Below are 23564 nucleotides of genomic sequence, written 5' to 3'. Positions count from 1 at the left end.
CTCAATGCTGACCCTCCTCCAAACCAAAAAAGTGAAAAAAAAAAGAACTTAGTTTTATAAAATCTTCTCTCTCTCCTTTTTTTTTTTTTTTTTTTTAAGGGGTACAAACAACTGCCCGATATCTGCAAACTGAGACAGTGAGTCTCATGAAGAAGTATCTCCATGCGTTAGGCTTTCTCATAATCTGAGAGTATGAATGACCAACTTAAAGCAGCATCAACATCATTACCTCTTACACACACGTCTCAGAAGCACAGGAACCAGCTGCGCCATCATAATTGCATTGCATAAACACATGCTTACAGGAACTCCAAATCAGATTCATGTTCTAGTATTGATGCCAGCATACAATTTTTGTGCCAGTACACTGTGCTTTGATAGCCGAGGCTTTGAACGAAATGCACATCTGACTTTCTTCTGATAAAAGGAAATATATATATATATATATATATATATATATATATATATATATATATATATTTGGCAATAATCTCCCGACAACCGAAAGGTAAGATCATAATACAAGAAACGACCAAATATCTAGGTTGACAGAAATTAGCCTGCTTTGTGTGATCCACCACTCGTTGTAATTGCCATCGGCAGGCAAAATTTGGTAATATTTGTATCACCAAAACACGTTTCAGCAGAGTTCATAGCATGTGAACTCGTTGCCTGGGTCTCGGATTGTTAAAACATCATTTTATTCTTCAGGATAGGGCTTTAATTTGCAAGAATTTAGTTTTGGACTAAGTTCTGGATTAGACTGCATAGGACTCAGATTCACGTCAAAGTTCACCTAAGATTTCTTAATCGTTACAAACAGATCTAATTACACCACACCGCAATGTAACTGACAAGAATTTAGTTTTAGACCAAGTTGTGGATTAGGTTGCTCAGGGTTCAGATCCATGTAAAACTTCATCGAAGGTTTCTTAATCATTCTAAACAAATATCTAAACACACCACTGTGAAGCTTTTTCTCTCATAGGGATTCTCAGTATTACAGTTCAGAGAGTCATGAATCTTTCCGCCTGTTGTCCTCAAATTTTGTATGAAAAGAGAAAGTTCATTGGAGGAGGTTCTAGGATGGATCTATATTACGATGATGTCTAGATGGCTTCACACATATTAGAACGGTTTGACAAGTTAGTTACCATGATAGTTGCATGTAGGAGCATAAAGTAAAAGTCAAGTAAATTGCATAACTATTGGTTGCCGTAGACGTCCAAAAAGAAAATGACAATAAAGAACCATCATAATGTATGTTGCCCATGAGGATGAGTAGATTGACCATAGTCTGAAACAGAACACAGATAAATATAGCTATACATAATGACCAAGACCAAACACCATGGATGTATTTATATGTTTATGCATCAGATGACATGTAGCAGAGTTATAGAACAGATACCATATTAGGCTTAAGACTAGGGCCGGAAACTAGCCTTAGGTCGGGCACGTCGGCGATGACCCATATGCCCCATTTATTTTGATTAACCCCAATGCCTCATCCCTAAATCAAATATAGCAGAAAAACCCTGCATCTTTTCTCTCTCTAGTGACACAGCGGAGTTATAGACTAGATATAATACTAGGGTTGGGTCCAGGGTTTAAAACCAGGCTCAGGTTTGTGACACCCTAAAAATCATTTATAATAGAAAAACCGTCTTTTCTCTCTCTAATGATATGTAGCAAAGCTAGAGATCAGATACTATATTAGGCTTGATACAATAGTTGGCACCAGTCTCAAGTCAAACTTTATGTGACAGCCCTATACACCACTTAATTTGATCGACCCCTTATGCTTCACCACGAAATTAAATATAGTAAGAAGTACATCTTTTCTATCTCTGATTATATGTAGTGGAGTTAGGGATCAGATACCATATTAGGCTCGGGACCAGAGCCAGAACCATCCTCAAGTCAGACACTTTCTGCATGTGATGGCCCATGTGCACCATTACAGACCAGATGCCATATTAGACTTGAGACTACAAAGCCTGGAACCTGCCTCAGGTTGGACCATTTTCGTGATGGCCTTTGTGCACCATTAATTTTGATCAACCCCCAACTCTTCGTCCTGAAATCAAATATAGTAGGAAAACCATCATGTTTTCTCTGATAACATGTTGTAGAGTTATAGACCAGATACCAAATCAGGATAAGGATCAGGGCTGCAAACCAGCCTTAGGTCAAACACTTGCCCATGTGCACCATTTATTTTGATTAACCTCCTATGTTGCATCCCGAAATCAATATGGCAGAAAAAACCATCTTGTCTCTCTAATGACATGCTGCGGAGTTACAGACCTCACATTAGGTTCAAGATTGGCATAGCAAACCAGCCTCAGGTAAGACACTTTTCTTCACAGCTCAATCTCAACAAGATTGTCTAGAAACAAATGGTATATGCTTTCAGTGATCGTGCAAGTACCGACCAGCACAATCTCTCCTTTGGGCTCTTAAATAAAATGAAGGCCAGCACCGATTATGCAGTTCACTCTAATTTGCTGAAAGCTTATAGACCGCATCAAGGCCCCTTCTTCTCCCATGATTTTTCACTAATGATTGTCTACTTAGGGCCCGAGCTACTATCAAAGATGTTCTATGCTCAGCAGCTTTGATCGATGCTCACTGCTTGCATTCGGGTCAATCTGTTAATCGTGCCAAGTCTCATATGATTTTTAGCCCTACTACTCTCTCTTCTCTTGAGCATCCAATTTCTGCTCTTTTGCAAATTCCGAAAAAAAGGACTGGCTGGCAATATTTAGATTTGCTGTTATCTAGGTCTACCCTTCAGTCTACTGATTTTACTTATACGATCCACAAAGTTCCTCAAAGAATCTCTTCTTGACAGTGGAAGGCTTTATCAATAGTAGCTAAAGCTCCACTCTTACAATCAATGCTTTTTTCTGTACCTCTTTATGCTCTATCTTCTGTCCGCGTGCCCCTAAGCATTCTTAGTAACTTGGAAAAGGAGTTTCATGCCTTTTTGTTGGCCATATATCATCCCAACACTGTCTACACTACATATTTTGGGATTCAATTTGTCTACCTAAATCTCAAGGAGGTTTAGGTAAATTATGGGCCCAACTGGTTACTGCCAAGTATGGGTTTCCAGGCTCATGGGTAAATTACCATAAGCCACGCCACTCTTCTCCCATTTGGTCCAAGATTTGCAGTTATGGCCAAACCATACGACACCAATTTCAGTGGATGATTGGAACAGGACATCAAATTAATGTCTTTCAAGACCCTTGGATAAGTACAACACCAATTTCAGCTTGACCTACCTTTATTAATATGGAAACCCAACACGTTGACCTCAAAGTATCAGATCTCATTACTGACCTCAAAACCCGGGATATATCCAAGCTCCCTCATTATTTCTCTGCTGAAATGATGCAACATATTGCCTCAATTCCCATTCCTCTCTTGGAGTTCGACTTTGCTTAACAGAGTTTCTTTATCCAACATCCCACTTCACGCCCCCCATCTACTGATTAGAGTCCACAATTAATTTTAGTTGTGTATGGAGACTTAAAGTTCCTCCACGCATCAAAATTTTTTGCTTGAAAGCCTTTTGGGATTGCCTTCCTTGCAAAGCTTGGTTGGCCTATCACAGTGTTATTCCAATTGGCCCACGATATTGTGACTTATGCCCAAATCAAGTAGAGGATTGTACTAATGTTCCGTTTTCATGCTCCTTTGCCAAAACCTGCTGGCAACTCCTAGACCAAATGTGCCACGTTTCTTTCACTTCTATCTCTCTGTCGGATTTCAAATCCTTCTTATCCAATGCCTTGGTAGAGGATAGAGTGAAGTCACTTGTGGTATGTTTGGCTTAGAAGTTATGGCAGGTTCGTAATGCTCATGTACATGGTCAAGAGATAATTACTGCACCTCGAACGTTCAGACAAGATTCTTCTCTGGCTATGTTGTATTCAGCTTCACTCTCTACTCTGTCAAGGCACTGGGGCAACTAATCTCATTGTCACTCACTCTCGAAAACCTTTCTAGTTCGTTGGTTGCCCCCTTTGGAGTTATTAAACTTAACTGTGATGCTTCTGTTACACATTCTAAAGCTGTTGCTCGATACGTTATCAGAGATCATGTAGGCCAACTTATCTGTTCCGGAGACAAATGTCTGCCGACTGCCTCCATGCCAGTCATTGAGCTCACTGCAACCAAGCTTGGCCTACAATAGGCCGTTCAGCATCTTTTTGCCAACTTAATTTGGGTGGAAGGCAATTCATCCACAATCATCTCTTGGCTCTCTACCCAAACCCCTCTTAAATTTCTGCATCTTTGCTTCAGGATCTTAAAGCTTGGCAGTCATCTACTCCTACTATCAAATTTATGCATACCTTTAGAGAAGCTAACAAAGCTGTAGACTATATGGCATGCAAAGCATTACCGGATGACTTTTGTTTGGATAGTTCCTCTGGTTTGGATTCACAGTTTTCCCTAATTCTTTATGCTGATGTTTATGGAACAGCTTATATTCGTCATTTTTGAAAGTTCACAATTCACTGCCATCATTTTATACTGCACACATCTTATTGTTCTGTATATGTGACCCTCGCTTCTCAATTGCACTCTGCACACAATTGGTAGGAATTAACTGTTTTTTCTTCATACCTCTGCTATTGGGAGCATGATTATCAATTTAACTTTCATTACTCCTGGAAGAGTTTATTTACCCTCTTATCTACGTCACAAATTTTAATATACACAACATGCGTAAGTATACCTTCAATTGCACTACAGAGATGGCTATTTCAGTCCTTATTCAGATACTCTCCTTAATTTCTCTTTTCAACACAGTTACAAGCAAGCAACACTGCAGCCATGGGAGTACATGCTTTCATCAACTTTCATTTTCAGCTTTTACCTCGTTTATCAAATATATTTTCTGCATGCTGCAAATGCCTTCCTGCTGTGGATATGTTCTTCGCATGCTGCAAATGCCTTCCGTGTTATCCCTTTTGCCTCCTCGCTACAGGACAACATGATTCTGATCCCATTCTACCCTCTTGATATTTTCTTCGCTTCCTGCTGCTGCCAGCCTTTTGGATGCCAACAGTGGATTGCTCTTCACATTCTGACTACAGAGGCCTTTTCCAATGATCGCATGCGTCATCTTTTTCTCGCATTACGTCCCACTACCGGACAGCTCTTTAATGCCATATCCCTCCCTTCAATGTCGCTGGAACTTCCTCCAACAAAATTTCTGCTGTTGTATCTTTACAGATTTCCATTTATGTCTACTGCCTGTTTTCCCTTACCCATCCTCTGGTAACCGTAGTTATCTTATTAGCATGTACCATGTATCTTGTTAAAAAAAAAAAAAAAAAAAGCACGTTATAGAGTACTTATGGCGTGACCCACAGATTTACCTGCATCACGTGAAAATAAATGTATACTAACACATATTATTTTATTTTTTTTAAATTAAATTATAAAAAAAAAATTGAAAATAGATCGAAATTATAAATATATCCAATAATTTTTAAAATCTATAATTATATACTTAATATTTTAATCAACCTTACAATCTAACTCATACCGTTAAACAGTCTATTAGGTTGCGTTTGGTGCATTGCCAAATAATTTTAAAAGATAATGTGAATTACTTTCAAAATAAATTATCATTATTAAATTATCAGTAATATTGATTACTGTATTTGATACATACAGATAATATTGTAGTAAAATTATTGAAAATCTTGATTGATATATTTGATATGACAATCAGATTATTGTTAATATGAAATCAAATTCTCAAAATATCCTCAATAATTTTATCTTGATACTTTTCTTTCTTTTTCTTTTTTAGTTGATAAATAAGTACTTTCACCAATCCGAAAAAAATTGACTATTGATAGGTTACAACACCGAGTTGGATCTCTCGTCCATCAACCCAGATCCCAAATTACTTTTTTGGATTTGGGATTAGAAAAGATGTTGGTGATAGTGATGAGGGAGAGGCAGCGCTGGGGGAAGAGAAGATGGATGTGGTAGAAGCGGCATCATGCGAGTGCTGCGGACTTACAGAGTGCACTTCGGAATACATCGTGTGGGTGCAAGAGTGATATGCAGAGTAGTTGGTGTGCAGGCTTTGCAAGGAGGCGGTGGAGGACAAAAATGGACAGTTGGGGCAGCGGATCTCCATGGAGGCAATGACTCGATAAGTGAGCTTTTGTCGGAACTTCCAAGCCACCGTAGCATCCGCTAATTGACCCTGCAAAGCACTTCATCGTCGTCGTGCAGTAGCTCCTCCATCGAAGCCTCGACTCACCTTGGGTGGTGCAATCCACCATCGACAATCCTCGTCGAAAGGGAGGGGCCATCATTGCCGCCGCCACCAACACTCGATCCCCACTGGTCCAAACTGAGAGCTGCTTCTCGACGCTGGCCGATTAAAGATAGCAAAATAAGCCTTCGAGATCAAAAAAAAAAAAGAAAAAGGAAACCATCGAGGCTAAAAGTAGGCAATGATTGAATTCGAGTGGAATAAATCCTCAAATGTTAAATCGCCTGCCTGAATGGAGGACTCGACGGTGCTACTGCTTGGAGTTACATCGCTACTGATGGTGGCAACAATAAGGGCGTTGGGTTTGAGATGGGTCGAAGAAGGAAAAATTGATCTTGGCCTTGGAGCTATGAAACTCGCAAGCAGTGGATGCGTAGGCCCTAGTGGCCCCCTCAACTGTGTCAAAGGTCCCGAGCCAAACACGGCTCTTCTTCCTTGGATCCCGTACCTCCACCACATACCAACCCCATGGCCGCTTTCTCACCCCCAGAAGTGCACCTCCTTTCCTTCTCTTGGAGAAGGCATCACCTATTGATCAAGGAGTGGGGAGGGGGCCATGGGGGTGGTGGAAATGAGCGCGGAGGAGCCGCAGGGAGGGTGGGACAAGATGAGGGCGAAGGTGCTGCAGATTTCATATGATTTTTTTGAGAGATAATTTTATCCAAAAATTTTTTTTATAACATCATAAGTGGTAATCTGGATAGTCATCCCTATCTCAGGCTATTTAGATTGCCTCCTGGAAAGTAATGTAAATTGCCACCCAAAAGGCATACCAAACACATTAATCCGATGGACCCACTTTAAATTAGCGACAATCTGAATAGATTACCAACTACCAAATGCAATCTTAATATTAACTTCATTGCCATGTCATTATAAATTTTTAAAATGACCAAAATAACTTTGAAAAAAAATTTAAAAAAAAAATGAAAACCTTCGCCTCTATTAAATCCGATCTCCCCTCCAAGCCCCTCATGCTCCAGACTCTCTGCCATCATCCCCACCCTACCGTCACCCCGCCCTCCACCCGCTCCACCTTCACTTCTTCGACTGATCCGGCCGCTAGCCCGACTACCGCCTACGATGTCATCTTCCACCTCCTCTCCTGTGCTCGCCTGATTTCCATCATCCTCAAGTGGCTCCGCCTCTTCTCCCTCTCCTCCTGCCACCCCTTCCTCACCACGAAAACCACCACACCACACCCCCACTTCCATGAGACCCTCGTCATCGGCTACGCCATCACCGCAAGCCCAAGGTCGCCCTTTAGCTCCTTGCCTACATGCGCTTCCATGGCCTCAACCTCAACACCTTCTCCTACCACGTCATCCTCAACTCCCCCGTCGAGGGCTCCATCTTTGATTTCACCGACTCCATCCTCGCCCACATCACTATCCGTGGCCTTTTCGGCCCCATCACCGCCTGCATCAAGATGAAGAGCCTCTACCACGAGGACCACCTCGACGACTCAGAGGCCAACCTCCATGAGCTCGAAAGCTCAAGCCTTTCCGACTATCGCATCGATGATGGCAATAGTCGAAGGGGGTGGTGGCAAAGCCGAAGCTGGCATCCAACACGATGAAGCCGACAGCAATGGTGATGTCCCTACGGCTCCTGCACCTCCTCTCTTTTCTTCTCCGCTACTCTCTCTCTCTTCTCATCCTTTGCACCTCTACCTAGTTCCACTACCTCTACCTCTCCCCTATCATCTCTGCACTACTATTGTGGTCAGAAGGTGTTGACTGGCTCGATGACGAGATCGACGCCACAGCCATCGAAAAGTGGGGCACGTCATCGAAGAACATGGAAAGGAGCTGGTCATCATCTAGACGATCAAACTCATGGGCCTGCCATCATTGATGCTGTAGTCAACCAAGGGCTCCGAGGAAGGTGATCGAGTCACTCATGGACCTACTATGGGTGCCGTGCTTGATGGTGGAGAAGTCCACGAACTCATCAACCTAGGAGAGCTGGGCAGCATGGGATAGGACGATAGCCGAGATGAATATGTGCCCATGGAGGGAGATTTCTAGTAGCCAAAATTGGGCCAATGGTGGATAGGTTAGAAATCTTAGGGGGCAATTTTCCAAAGTCCAAGAATTAAATTGCTTGATTCGAGCAACTCAGAAAGAATGCAAAGAACAGAACAAAGGAAGTGGGAGATATGCAGTTGGAGGGAGAGTAGAAGAAAAAAGAGGAAGAAATAGATGATGGAAAAACATAATGAGATATTATATAGGTGGAAGTGATAATTTTTAACTTTTTATATATTATAAATAGTTATCTTAACACCGTTAATTTAACCGTGCGTAAGTGTAGACTTTTCAAACTATTTAATATAAATATAATAAATATAAATTTCAAAAAAAATTGTATAATTTATCCAAAAAATATATATATATTATTTTTGCAAAAGGAGCACATACCCTAATCAAATATATTTTGTAACGTGTTCATTGGTTTGCCACTAATTCTTATGAATGCAAGAACACATAACTAGTCAACGTTAGTAGAGTGTAGAATTGTGCATTGTCGGCAGTTAAACACTGCCTTGATCTTAAGTTCTTAGGCTATTTGTAAATTCCTTATTTCTCCAAAAGTATAACTTCCAATCCGTACTTGATATATTCCTGAAGAATCACGTGTGAGGAAGAAATAATTCATTTTGACTCTTTGGAAGCTTTAGATATATCGTACATCAACATAAAAAAAATACTTTAAATTCATTTATTTTACAGAGGTAGGAGGAGGTTTTGTTTTTTATGTGATCCAAGGTAAAATGAAAAAGAAACCATCATTCTAGCTTGTTGGAGCCTGCCTCAAGAATCGAAAAATCGAACGAGAGCTATTTCATACGGGGCTATAAAGTGCAATCATCTGATAGAAATCCTTTTTTTATATTAAATTATTATATTATTTTTGACTTGCTACTTATGACCATCCATTGGGAGCGAGATTTTAAATCCTTACTTTTTCAGACTAAGTACAAATCTATTAGTGCCGGTAATTGCACATTTGATAGAAGATAAATGGTTTGTGCAAGCGCTTGATGGGCAAGGGTGCAGTCATGGTTATCCATAAGACGAGATCTACCCTTATAGGATGGCATGAATTTGAAGTGTGGGATTGAAAGGGAATCATAGCAATGGCAAGTTAAAAGAATATATGTGGACCAGATAATAAATGCAATATCTATCTCTTTCATTTTAGTAAAGTGTATTTTTTTTTTTTTTTTGATAAAGCTCGTTTCATTCAAACAAATCTTATATAAATACAACCAAAAAAATCAAAAAATAAAATATCCAAAAATTATCCAAAAAAAAACCCATCCCAATTCATAAAATTTCTCCAATATACTCAACTGTAAAAAAATACCATCCAATCAATAACAATGTTCGTCTCACGTCTAATAATCAATGCAATGCATCCTCCCAGCAACATCAAAATATCATGCAGAAATGGATGAACCGCTCTACTGTAGTTGCATTCTGAAGCAAAGACACTACCATGACAAAGTAACCCTCAACAACAAGTTGAGTCACCCCAAAATCCACCTAGCAAAGATAATCCCCACCTAGGTCACACGAATCTCTATCTCAGATTCTGCTTAGCTGCCACCTAACGACCCTATTTATTGTGGAGGGTGACTACCACTGATGTCTTGACTACAAAATACACCGCTCACTTTTACATGACGCCTCGATATTACTGAGAGGATGTAGCGCACTAATTATCAAGCATGTCTTTCATGAGACAAATACTACTACTAATTAGACGACAGTTTTTGTACCTGAGCATACTGAAAAAACTTTATGAACTGAAAAGGAGGTCAATCCTAGACAATTTAGAGATATTTTATTTTTTAATTTTCTTAATAATATTCATACAAAACTTATTTGAATGAATCATTTTATCAAAAAAATTATATATTTTATCCAAAAAAAATTCCATTCATCATCTGATCTACGTATATTCTTCTGACCTGCCCACCACAAATTGATATCCGAATAAACGACCATACCTACCACCCCTAAGTCCATCAAGTGATTGTCCTTCCATCAGATATGTAATTACCGACACCAATAGACTTATGTTTGATCTGAAAAAATAAGAACTTAAAAGCCCACTACCAACGGATGTTCAAAAATAGCAATGTAACAATTTAACACAAATAAAGAGCTCCAACCAGTTTATCGCACCATATAACCCCATATGAAGTAGCTCTTGTATGAATTTTCAGTTTTTGGAATAACCTCCAACAAACTATAATGATGGTTTCTTTTCCATTTCACAAAACAAGAAAACAAATGAATTAAAATATTTTTTTAAAAACAAAATACTTTATGTACAATATGAACTATTTCTTTCCCCCACAAGATTCTCAGGAATTTATCAAATGAGGATTGGAAGTCATACTTTCAGAGAAATAAGGAATTTATAAATAGCCCAAGAGCTCAAGATCAAAACAGCATTGAACTATCGACCATACCAAATTCCACAATTCTACTCTTTACCAATGTTAACTAGTTCTTTGTCCTTGTATTCACAAAAATCGATGGCAAACCAATGAATGCATTATAAAATATACTTGATTAGGGTATATGCTCCTTTCGCACATCATATTCACACAGCCAGCAATATATTAAAACAGTGTGTTCTCATGGGTTCTCCAGGGAAAAGAAGATCGCAACCATCAGATCAAGAATCAAGATGATCAAAGTCTAAGCATTGATGAGACCATCCAAATTTTCAACCTCTGCAAGCCACGTCCAAGAATGCAGGCCACATAAAAACGAATTTAAAAATAATTAAAGAAAACAACAACAAGACTAAAATCAAATTAATTGAAGAAACCAATAAAAATTCAGAAATGGAAATTGCAGAGAGCAACAGCCACCATCAACACAATAATAAATTAAATTGAAATGCATAACAAAGAAAATTAGTTCAAGACAAGGAAACGGCAATATGAACAACCACCATGAACTAAAACTCTACACTAGAAAATAAGGAAACCCAGAAAAGAAGAAAATGCAGTCAGCCAGATGATGTTGCGCATAGCCAAATGGGAGGAATAATAACCCGGCAAGCTGACACTAAAATGACTGCATCATAGGCCATATTCATCTATCTATGCAGTATACGCTTACTAACTGAGTACAGCATATGAAACTTTTTTAGTTCCTTATATAAATGATATGAGGATAACATTGCTCTAATAGACCCCTGCCAATCAAATTTTAAAAATCACTGAAGCACAGAGTTTCACTTGCTGAATGAACAACCAAAACTGTTAACAGAAAGGAACACAGTCAAAAATCAGCAAAAAAGAAGAGGATAAGCAGCCCAGCTTGAAGTCGAAAAACAATGGAAGACAAACAATCCATGCCAGAGTTTCATAGCTGATATTTATCCTCATCTCTGATGAGACATGAACTAGTCCAAAAAAAACCACAATCACCAAGCAATCTCTTTCCCCTGAACTAGAAATGTTCTAGCATAATGCACAAATGATGTTATATCATCAAGGTGAGACTATAAAATCTCAGGACTCGCAACAAGGCCATCCAGTATTTATAAAGAAAAGCAAGGAAAAGATCACTTCACAACAAAATACAAAGCATAAGTAACAAACAAGTGCATTTTTAAATTTGTCATGGAGAAAACTTCAATATAATTGCAGACACAAAAGTACAGGTCTTGCAGTTATGGAGCTTTTTCACAATTTCAGAAGTTCTACACTACTCTTAATAATTCCCAGCAGCTAACACTCAGAGCAAACTGCATAGCAGAGCAGAGAAGCAGAGAAGTATCCAGTAAATTTGCAAGCCATTCATCAAAAAAGTAGATAACAAGTCTGCATTCAGCACAACCAGTCAAAGAATTTGCTCCCAAGAGTTGTCATACACCTGAATAACACATCCATCACAACACAATTCATCATTCAACATAGTACAAACAAAACAAATATCCTGCTGGAAACAATTAATAAAACCAGTCATATAAACAGTTGACCCAAACCAAAAGTATGAGGAAAAGATAAAATACATACATACAAGAAAAGAAATTTTAGAAATTCTCAACAAGCAGCTACCGGAAACCATGTTTTACCATAAATAAATGATAGTAAAGTCCCTCTGATCAACTTCTAAAACTTAACAAACATCCAAGCATCATCTTACATAAGATTTAACAGCTAACAATTTCAAACATATCAGCTGAAATAATAACAATTCATACATGAAACCAGCAACAACAGTGATGTCAAAATGCATGTAAAGAACTAGATATTTCAGGCTCTACAGATAAGCACACAATGTGCACAAAGAAATATGTCCTGCACTACTCTAGTAGTTGCCTGCATTAGATAAGTTCATCAAACTCAAAAGCAGCAGCATCCACATCTTTTGTAAGACTCCATTATACATTGATACATGTGTAATAATATGGAATGCTTAGTCTATTAAATGCACTTCTCGTGTCTTATGTTAATATCATGGACAAACAAATAATATGACTATATGACAAGTTAATATGCTAGAGAATAAAGGTGCACAAGAAAATCTGTTTAAAAATAAAAGAGATCAACATTACAGCAGTCCATCATTAAGAAAATATATGATAATCTCTTTAAAAGCTATGTACAAGTTGACACCTCATCGACATGCTTTAGGAAAGAGATTAGTTGTAAACTTATGCGAACAATGCAAGGTTATGTAAAAGTTGAGATGCATGCAACAAAGATGGACTAGCTCTGCGAGAATAAAAACAGATGGCAAATTCCATGGAAGGGGTTAACTAACAAAACAACCAAAATCATTCTGCTAATCAAACTTCCCTGGCCCCATTGCTACCGGTCAACAATCTAAGCTGCCTTTTGGACCCAAACTATGTGGCATTTCTTATTTATCCATAGTAAAACTCCAATAAAACTCATAATGGTCTCCCCTCAGACAAAGGTGGTACAGGAAAATAAACAAATAAAATGCAACAAACAAATTATGAAGCAATGTAAAACAGGCATCAAATTGTATAGACATTAAACTGGGAGACACCACAGCTCTCTGGCAACATAAAACAGAGATTACATCAAGCATCCACAAAATACCACAAGCTCAGCGAACAAACACAATGGGCTTCATCTCGTCCATCAAACTGCCACAATATAATAAGTTATAAGCAAAATGGACACAACAATTGCTCTACATGGTTGCATTTTGTCAATCATCCAAGTATTAATTCCTTCAGGAATAAATGCAATTTAAAGACATGATATCATTCATGAAAAGGATGCTACATCTATTAACAGTTGGACCTCAATATATCATGATCATAAGAGTGCATCTACAAAAACAGCAGAAGAAACCTACTCGATAACCTCATTTATTTTACAAACACCAAACAAATAGAGCAGACCACACTTTTCCCATATAACTTACAATCCCAAGCGATTCAATACATAAACCACTGCATGCACAAATTACAGGAATCTTGATAGCAATGTTGAGAACAATGCCATGAAGGAAGTCAACTGCATGCAGAGATATACTCTCGCATACATGTCATGTGGTCTCTCAGAGGACTAACTAAAGAAAGCAAATCAGCAAAGTTCAAACTTTCGAAGCCATCATGGTCAAACTTCCATCCAATATACGCCAGCAACAACACAGACCCTGCACAAACCTTAGTTGCCATCAAAATCAATTACGAGATTATTACTTAGAGCCTAGAGATCACCCATCCATCACAACCGTAAAGGCAGCAATTTAGACTAGCCAAACCAGTGCAAACATACAGTCGGCTCCAACAATATGTAAAAGGTCAAGCACCTCCCTCAACATGATCAATCACAATATTGACAATACAGTCAAGACATTTGATCTAAATCACTGTTTTAGGACACGTGAGTACCTAAGAAATTATCCCAACAGAACAATCTTTGGTCAATGCCAACTACTTATAATTCTTTGTCCGCCTCAGATATTTATCATTTTCTCATCAAGCTATCCATCATTTCTGATATGAGCACCCATCTTTTCCAAAATCTTAAACTTTTTAGTAGATTTATAAACCACCTTCAAGTCAAATGGCTTCAACATGATCTTTCAGCATCTAAATACAGTACACCTCTCCCTTAAGTTGAATTAGATTGTTCTTAACAGACTACTATAAAAATAAATGTAGGGGATGAGCATGAATAAGAGAAATGCACACATTTTTTGATCATCAACTTTTCTGGTAAAATCATTTCTTAATAGTAGCATTATTTACCGAGCAACCCAACCAAGAGTTACAAGCTATTATAGTCCAAGCAATTCAACAAGTTACAGCATTAGCACTACCACTGAAGCTAGGTCCACGTGAGCCATTGTTTGATTTCAGACCAAAGTGACCCAAAACTCAACTCTCACAACTAATTAGAACCGGCAATGGAAAGTGTTGTTCTCCTCTAATTAGAACTTCTAAGGGGGGAATCTATCTTGACTTATATTAGCAAGTTCTTTCAGATTTTATCAAAACACATGGTGAGTATGGGTGAGTAAGAATACACGTGAAGATATCGCCATCAATCTAAAGAGGATTCCCAAACAAAAAGAAATACAAATGAATCTGAAATATCCAAAAGGGATAGCAGGCAGGAAGCAGTTCCCCTGGGGGGGTTGGGAATAGGTCACTAAAATATATCAATATTTTTACCTAGTATGAAATATCAATATTTTTCATTCATTTCAAGGGGAAAAAAAAAAAAAAGAAAACCACAAAATATTGTCCACCTAACATCATTATATCAAGGCAACATCCACACAATGTACAGGTCAACAATCTAATAAGTATCATCATCCACTAAACATAGTAACATCATTCATAAAATATAAATATTCACAATCACACAACATCAATTATAATAAAGATACAAATAATGTCATAACATCAACCATAGAGAAAAGATGTCCACAATCTTATAACATAATTCACTTCTCTTTCTCCTCTTCTATTGCATGCCCCATCCGACCAAAGCATGAAACAACTAGACTGGCCATCCTTTAACCAACTTATAAGCCAACTAATAAATTGTCTGCTTGGACATCGTAGCATAGCGGATGCTCTAGTGGGTTTTTGCCCAACATATCAGCTACTTCATACCCAAATGCTATATAGCACCAGTTTGGTACTTATCATGCTTGGGCCGAACTGCTCTAGCAACCTTATGGGCTGATTTTTTTTGGAAAAGTGGAAAAGAAGAATAATTATTGAACTAATTACAATGCAAATAGAAAAAGTCAGCAGCATCTAGAGTTAACAAACGATGAAGATCTGAAAGAAGCTGTGAATAAGTGCTAAAATCAATGATTTTGAAACAATGAATCAATCTACAAGTTCTAATGCACTTGACATAATAACCATCAAAATATTAATACAACACATCAATGATTAAAAACAGCTACTTCAAATGTAATGGCAATGAATCAGATAAGAAGCCTACTGATAGTCCCTTGGGTCCCTCCAACCAACTCATCGGATCAATATATATAATGTCACAGTCCTCACCTTGTATCCTATTTTACTATTTACCATGTGGCTATTAGGACATCTAAAAGCACTTCTTCATGGTCGTAGCTACAGAACTACTACCTTTTCTTTTCACTACTGATTTGACACAGCAAAACACCAGATTCAGAGAACACTTATTTTTCTTCATCTCAAAATGTTGTAACACCAAGACCAAGTTCAGAGGAGACTTCAACAGGTAGACAAGAAGAATAGGAAAATGAGGAGAGGTTTCAGGAGAATCCATAGCTAAAACTTTGTTCTAGCCATGCATACCATAAGGGGAATGAAACAAAAATGAAGGTTCTTTCCCCCCAAAAAAAAAACTAACTTGAGAAAGAGAAAACATGATCCTGAAACAAGCAAAAATATTAAAACAAATATATAAAAAAAATTAAAAACCAATGGAAGATCACTAGAATGAATTACTTTTTAATCAAATTTACATTAGATCATCAAAATGAAGTGATTTAATGGTAACCATAAATTTCATATATAGAAATCCCCTCTTTATTTAGTATCTGCTAGCATTCATTCATTCTATGGGAGACAGAAAAGGTAATGATATGCCATAATAAACAACAATTTTATTCAGCAATTTAAATGTCTATTTACACTCATTGCCATTGAACTCCTCCAGGAGCGGGAAAATTGTTTAATTGCAATTATGGTTCTAGCCACCAAATGGAAATCACAGTTGTCCAGGAAGTTCAAACACTAAAGCCTCAAAAAAGTCTAACACATGCACACAAGAAAAAATTAATTCTACCCATTCAACATTTCCCTCCATTTTGCAACTTAAACATGTTTCTCCCCAACCTCTATACAGCTAGTGCCTTCCTTTGGACAAGGAAATGGACTTGATGTCCACCAACCAATGTTCATGCAAGTTCCAAACTGAAAAGAAAATGTAAGATGGCTTACATTATTTTTAAGTTTTTGACTAAAAATAAAGCACACATGACATATAACAGGTAAAATTGATCATCTATTCAGTTGAAGAAAAGACAGCTCAAATGCAACCAATAAAGCAAAAATAAGTGACAATTTTTGCGATTCCACAAGCCATGTCAATTAATAATACCAAGAAAAAGGCTCTATATATGCTAAGAGGTAATTAAAATTCATTTTTTTAGAATTAAAATAGTGTCAAACCACCTAGAGTGCACTAGCATAGCAACACATACAGGTCGGCTCAAGTTAGAACAATATATCATTTGCAAAGAAGACCCTACCAAACCCGACTTGACACTATGTTAGGATTTCTTAATCAAACAAACCCCAAACTCCTAGGCCCACGGGTGTGGATTCCCGAGGCCGAACATGATTGGACTAACCTATTGTCTGCTTCATACAACCTAACCTGACATTCTGACTTAACCCATCATAATCCAACCGAACTCATCTAGACTTACCTTGAACCAGTAACTCAACTAAACCTTAATGCCAAACTAGTTGAAGTAGGCTACATAAATTCTTTTCCTCCATTTCGCTCGATTTGGGACCATACTTTCTTAAAGATGTTGAAATATTAAATCCTTCCTTCATATTTTACCCATATAATTTTTGCTCTACCTCTACCCCTCTTTCCTTCTACATGTATCAAACTAGTACTCCTAACAGATGCATCCCTATGTTGTATATGTCCAAATCATCCTTTCAATATGTCCTCAATAGGTGCTACCTCCACTTTTTTACAAATGACTTCATTTTTTTTTCTATCTTTTCTTATATTACCATACATCCATCTCAACATTTTTCATTTTAGCTGCACTCATCCTTTGCACAAATTATTTTCTAACTACCAAACATTCTATACCATTAAGAATAACTAATCACATTCCTTTAACTTGGAAAGTATCCTATAATCACATAATATCCCAGCTGCACTTCTTTATTTTATCCAATATGCTTTAATCCTGTGGATAACATCCTCTTCAATCTCCTGTTTCTTATAAATAATCAATCCTAAATACCTCAACTAAGAAGGTTTTGTAAATAGCCTATATTTTGTACTAGTCAATCCCGAGCCTACATAAAGGAGAAGGGTTGCAACAGTAGATGGCTAGTGATATCTTATGAGCATGAATCCCAAGAAGACCAAAGTTGAACTAACCAAGGTTGAATTTCATAAAGTTTAAAGAGAATAAAAACCAAATAACTAAATTAACACATGATATTAGAAAGACATGAAAATTCAATATCTTGATGAGATAAAATTAAGCTAATGAATGAAAATCAAGGTCCACCGTACCATCCCAAACCATTCGATTACGAATATACCAGACTGAAACCACCTAGTTCAGCACGTACTAAACCAAACCAACAAGAAATAGGAACGTTTGACCTATTGGCTTCATAAACATGTTGAACCCATTAAAAAGCCCCCTCCCAATTCAAGATCCGCTTGATATCACCCCCCAACTCACCCCACCCCCACGTCTTTCAAAACCCTTTGACACCCCCTCCCTTCCCCCCCCCCCACCAAAAAAAAAAGTCCCCCCTATCGCAGGTCCCGCCTCCTCCAGCACTTACCTCCACCACTTGATCCACTTTCAATCGCCGCACCCCCCGCACCCCCCGAAGGAGGGGGGAAAAAAAACAAAACCATCCCCATCTCCTTCGAAACCTTCAAACCCCACCCCTCCCCTCTCTCAATCACGAACCCCCCTCCTCTAGCCCCTTTGCCTCCTCTCCCTCAAATCTTAGTCAAGAACACCAAGAATCCTCACCTCTTCAAAATACAAAAACCTCACATCTTTCCCTCCTCTACTCACCTTTGTCAACGCCCTCCTCTTCCAGCCTTTCTCCCGCTCCTCCCATCCTTCATGGATATAACCATCAGACTTAGGAGACCCAGCTAAGGAACCTCCAAGAGAGTTCCCTCTCCCCCCCTTCCTCTCACCCCTCTCCCTCCCTCTCCTTCTTTCTCTCTGTTCCTTGTGTTGGTGCACCGAAATAGCACAGTATAGATCCATCCCATGCGGAATCAATGACTAGTTAACACACACTTTGATACCAGTTCGACGAACCTTGATGAAAATTGTAGATCCTTTTACAACTCTAATACGGCATTTTCATTAAAAGCTAACACTTGATACCAAAGTAACAAATAAGAGATCACAGACCAAAATCAACCAAGCTAGGATAACATGGCACATGAAAAATTCCAAATCATGACATGATTTAGGTTGAAGCTCTAGCATATATTCTACTCACTTAAGATACAGTGTAGATAGTCTAACCATCGAAACTATAGAGCCCCTAAAACAAGATTTTTAATCATAAGATATCAGTCATCTAGGTGAGTGGACTCAGCCCAATGAATCAAGATCTCAGGTTTATCTTGGCCTGTAAGTTAGGTGGTTAAGTTTGAAAAGAATTGAGACTTTGGGGCTCGTATTGCCAAGATATCAAAATCATAACCAATATAGTGAATTCACGATTACGAACTAATTTCAGGCATCAATTTCAAGATTAATTAATTAATCCAATACCACCAGAATATATTTGTACAATATTGGCCAATATCTTGAAATTTATTGGTATTTATTGGCCTATATAATGAGGTCAAGATTTTACCATACATATTTTACTATGAATAGCCTGACATCACATAAACCTAGATCACAATAGATATGTTAGACAAGATGAAAATCTTGCCCTCATTTATACACAATCCACACAAATGTCAAGTTGGATAATTATTACCCCTTAAGGTACAAGCTTTAGAGGTAGGATATTCTCCTTTAACTCCTATTACAGAGTTGTAACATTATCATTAGCATTATTTTATAAAAAGTGCTTCAGATAGCCCATTTTCATGCACATAAAAAGCTCTCTACACTGAGCGGCGCAAGGGGTTGGTGTAACTCCGCAAAATTGTTGCCAAACAAGTGAGATAATTGAGTATTTAAGTACCACATCAGCAGTACTGGGCTAAGTAACTTTTGATGATGTGCACTTATCATCCCCCAAAGCATTTTTCCTTATTCCATTATTCCAAATATTAGTATCTGAAAATGACCGTTTTGTGATAGTACTTAAACGAATATACCAAGTAGCTTGGTTATGAAGACAGCTAATACAGGAATTTATCTTAAAATATCCTGAAGTAGCAAGACGTTCTGTCAGCAAGTGTGAAAACAACAAGCAAGAAAGAAAGTTTCATGCATTTGTTGAGAAGCAGACCAAGTAATCATGAATACTATAAAAGAACTAATCAAGGAATTCATCTCAAGTTATTCTTAAGAAGCACGAAGTTGTGTCAGCGAGTGTGAAAACAGCAAGCGAAATGTGCACGCATTTCTTGAGAAGAAGACCAAGTCACCAAAAATATTACAAGACAATTAACAAAATAATTTATCCTAAATTATAATTAAGTATCAGGAAGTTCTGACAGCGAGTGAAAACAGCAAACAAGAAAGTCAGTTTTCATGCATCTCTTGAGAACAAGACCAAGTAATCAAGAACATTATAAGAGCGAGGAGACAAGGTTGATAGACATAAGCAAACAAACCATATAAGATGGATCATGCATATATAGAGGACTCAACAAGTATCATGAATCAGTATACATGTGCATACGAATGATTCACTTGAAGGTACTGCTCTGTTAGTGTAAAGAGAAAGAGGGAAAAAGGCAACATCAGAAGTGGATAGATCAAATAGCATGTAACAGGACGTGATTTCATCAGAATCAACTTATAAAGCATTAAATACATAGCAATATATTAAGTTCAATGCATCATCTAAATGAGCCATCCAAGACAGAAAACTACTACATCTCATGCAGGTCAAGCGATTGAACAACACATGAAATTTGTCACTAAGAAACCTGAATGCAAAAATCAATGAAAAACGCATCATACATTCCAGATCCCCATGATCAGCCAGAATTCCAACAATAATCAAGCAACATGCAGATGGTTCGATACAAAAATTCCAAATTCCAAATTCTGCAAAATGAGACCAGTTATTAAGTCTAATATGCCTTCATAAACCAACACAAACCAAAGAATATTTCTGTCAGATAAACTTAATTGAACTACAAAAATTAATCTAAGGCCGATAATATAAGCCCTTGAGAAGCTACAAAATCTATTTAAGTGAAAAGAATCAATTCGAAGTAAAGAGAGTTGTAAAAGATAGATTACCCTAGTAGAAAGGGTTCTGATAAAGCCCTCCTCCACTTGGAACTCTAGCTCCAGGAGATGAACCAGTCGGTGGACGGTGCTGGCTCTGGTAAGCAGATGATGACAGCGGGTAATGCCCGCTCTCAGGATAACCACCAGAGGGCATCCCAACAGAGCTTGGTGGCATGCGATACAAAGATGATCCTCCGCCAAAACCACCATAGCCAGGACCATCATACTGCGAGGAAGCCCCATAAGGTCCTCCAAGGCCTCCTCCATAGCCTCCAGCTCCAGGCACCTGGCTTCCAACCGATGACAGACCGGGAGTGCCCGCACCAATTGACGATGGGTGATGATGTTGACCCAGACCAGCAGCACCTGGTATCCCACCGCCAGAGTAACCCCCGAAAGAACCTGGCAAAGAGGACTGGTGACCCATTCCGAGCCCATCCCCCCCGATATCAGCCCCGCCTCCCATCCGCTGGCCCTGGACTCCACCCACCGGAGCAGCAGCACCCGCGGCTGGAGCCCCTGGCTTTACCTTCTTCCCGTCAATCGCAAGTTTGCACACCAGATGATGCCCATCGATGTTCTTGGTGGGGTCGACTAGCGATGCCCCAGCTCCCTCGGCTGTCTTGTAGACGAAGAGCGCAAACCCCCGGAACTTTCCCGTCTGCTTGTCGAACCCCAGCGGCCCCTCCTCAATCTCCCCGTAGGAGGAGAAGTGGGCGAGGAGGCGGTCGGAGGGCATGTCAGCGGGGACGTTTCCGACATAGATCTTGCGCAGCGAGACGTCGATGGCGGGAGGAGCGGCGGCGGTGGTGCCGGCGGCGGCGAGCTGCGTGACGGTCATGCGGCCGTCGATCTTCTTGGACGGCTCCTTGAGGGCAAGCAGAGCGCCATCGATGTGGCGGAAGGTGATAAAACCGTAGCCCTTGCTCTTGCCCGTAGCCTTGTCAACGATGACGACAGCCTCCTCGAGCTCACCGTACGAGGAGAAGAGGTTGCGGAGAGACTCGGTGGTGGTCTCCCAGCCGAGGCCACGGATGAAAAGTTTGCGCTGGGCCGGGTCACGGTCGGCAATGGCTCGGACGGCGTCAAGGACGCCGGCGTCGCGGCACATGGCCTCCCGGACGATGTCAAGGAGATGCTCGCGTGTGAAGGGCTCCACGATCTTGCGGGCATCCTCGGGCGTCAGCAGGGCCGGAGAGGCCACGACGGCGCCGTTCTCGTCGGACTTGCGTTTCTTCGAGGTGGGATCCATAGCCGGAGGAGAGCGGAAAGGAAAAACCCTAACCCTAAAACCTAAGGCTCAGACTCACAGCAGCGACGCTACTACCGTGGTTTTACGCTTGGGGAATCGTGCGTCCCGTTGGCGGATTTGAGGCCAGAATTGACTTGGGGCTGCGGAGCACTGAGGTCCAGCGACCTGGGCGGTGCAGAAAATCCGACGCGGAGCGCACCGTTTATTCGTTTGGCCCATATAATTATTATTTTTTAATAAATATTTAATATTTAAAAATTAATTTATTTATTTAAAAATTTTATAAAATAAAAATATTTTTATTTTTAAAAAAAATTATGACACCATGTAACATATTATGATTTAAGATATTATAATATGATCTAAGATATCATGATAATATAAAAAAAATATTTTTATCGGATCATTTTTTGATATATATTTAATATCTATAATTTTATATTTTTCATTTGAAAATTTTGAACGATGAAAATAATTCTATTCTTTGTAAAAAATTTTGATATTTTGTGCATATTATCATATTTTACATTATATTATGACATCTTGTGAATAAAAATTATGACTTTCTAAATGCAGAATATCATAATATGGACATAGGATGTCATAATTTTTACAAAGAACAAAGATATTTTTATCATATAAAATTTTTAAATAAAAAAATCGATCTATGAGTATTAAATGCATATTGGAAAGCAATGACTATGTGGACCAATCAGATAAGATGGTGTGCTCTACGTCAGATTTTTTTCACCACCCACGGTGCGCAAAGAATTTTTCGATATAGAAATGGGCTCTGGGCTTATCCCCTTATAAAACAGCCCAAACTTCGATTTACACTTTTATCCTGTGTTTGGTTAGGGTTACGAGAGAGTAGATGGATGAGATTAGAAGGATGATAATCTCTATCAATCATTTGATTCAAAAAATTACAGAGAGAATAGATGAAAAAGGAAGGATTACCCATCCAATCTAACCCACCAATTTACATCCTTCCAAATTGAGAGGATAAAGAAAAAATGAATAGAGCATTGAAGAATAGATTTTTATATTAACAAAATTACTCATTTTTTTTTATAAAGCTACGGTACTTCTTTACTTTTCATTCGTATTATTTATATATATTTTTATATATACTATTAATTATATACTATTAATTTTTATTAGTCATTATTTTAATTTTAATATATAATTTTTATAATTATAATTAAATAATTAAATTATTTTTTATTTCTCTATTTATATTTACTATTTTTAATTAGTATTTATATAATATTAATTAACTATTTAAATTAAATTATAAATT

The 23564-nt window shown here is 38.4% G+C and overlaps 1 protein-coding gene across 6 annotated transcripts; it reads right to left on the bottom strand.

The window, feature by feature from the left end:
- Nucleotides 1-10867: 10867 nt before the first annotated feature.
- Nucleotides 10868-22375, bottom strand: LOC105038935 (UBP1-associated protein 2C). 6 transcript variants are annotated; one of them, XM_010914885.4, is made up of 2 exons: nt 21019-22374; nt 10868-11069 (listed from the first exon to the last, which is right to left on the bottom strand). In XM_010914885.4, the coding sequence occupies exon 1, from the start codon at nt 22259-22261 to the stop codon at nt 21020-21022; it is 1242 nt and encodes a 413-aa protein (XP_010913187.1). In that variant the 5' UTR covers nt 22262-22374; the 3' UTR covers nt 10868-11069; nt 21019. The 6 variants fall into 6 exon arrangements, with proteins under 6 accessions (XP_010913187.1, XP_010913172.1, XP_010913202.1 ...); XM_010914870.4 differs by lacking the exon at nt 10868-11069 and adding an exon at nt 11937-12222 and having other exon boundaries at nt 21019-22373; XM_010914900.4 differs by lacking the exon at nt 10868-11069 and adding an exon at nt 13326-13468 and having other exon boundaries at nt 21019-22375.
- Between the last annotated feature and the right edge of the window lie 1189 nt (nt 22376-23564).

This window comes from Elaeis guineensis, chromosome 2 (genome assembly GCF_000442705.2).
Source record: "Elaeis guineensis isolate ETL-2024a chromosome 2, EG11, whole genome shotgun sequence".
NCBI lineage: Eukaryota > Viridiplantae > Streptophyta > Magnoliopsida > Arecales > Arecaceae > Elaeis > Elaeis guineensis.
Note: the sequence above shows the minus strand (reverse complement) of the source record. Positions and strands in the feature narration are given on the sequence as shown.

What these genes read in the sequence shown, in the direction of transcription:
- LOC105038935 (XM_010914900.4), bottom strand. Translation starts at nt 22,261, where the DNA reads ATGGATCCCACCTCGAAGAAACGCAAGTCCGACGAGAACGGCGCCGTC.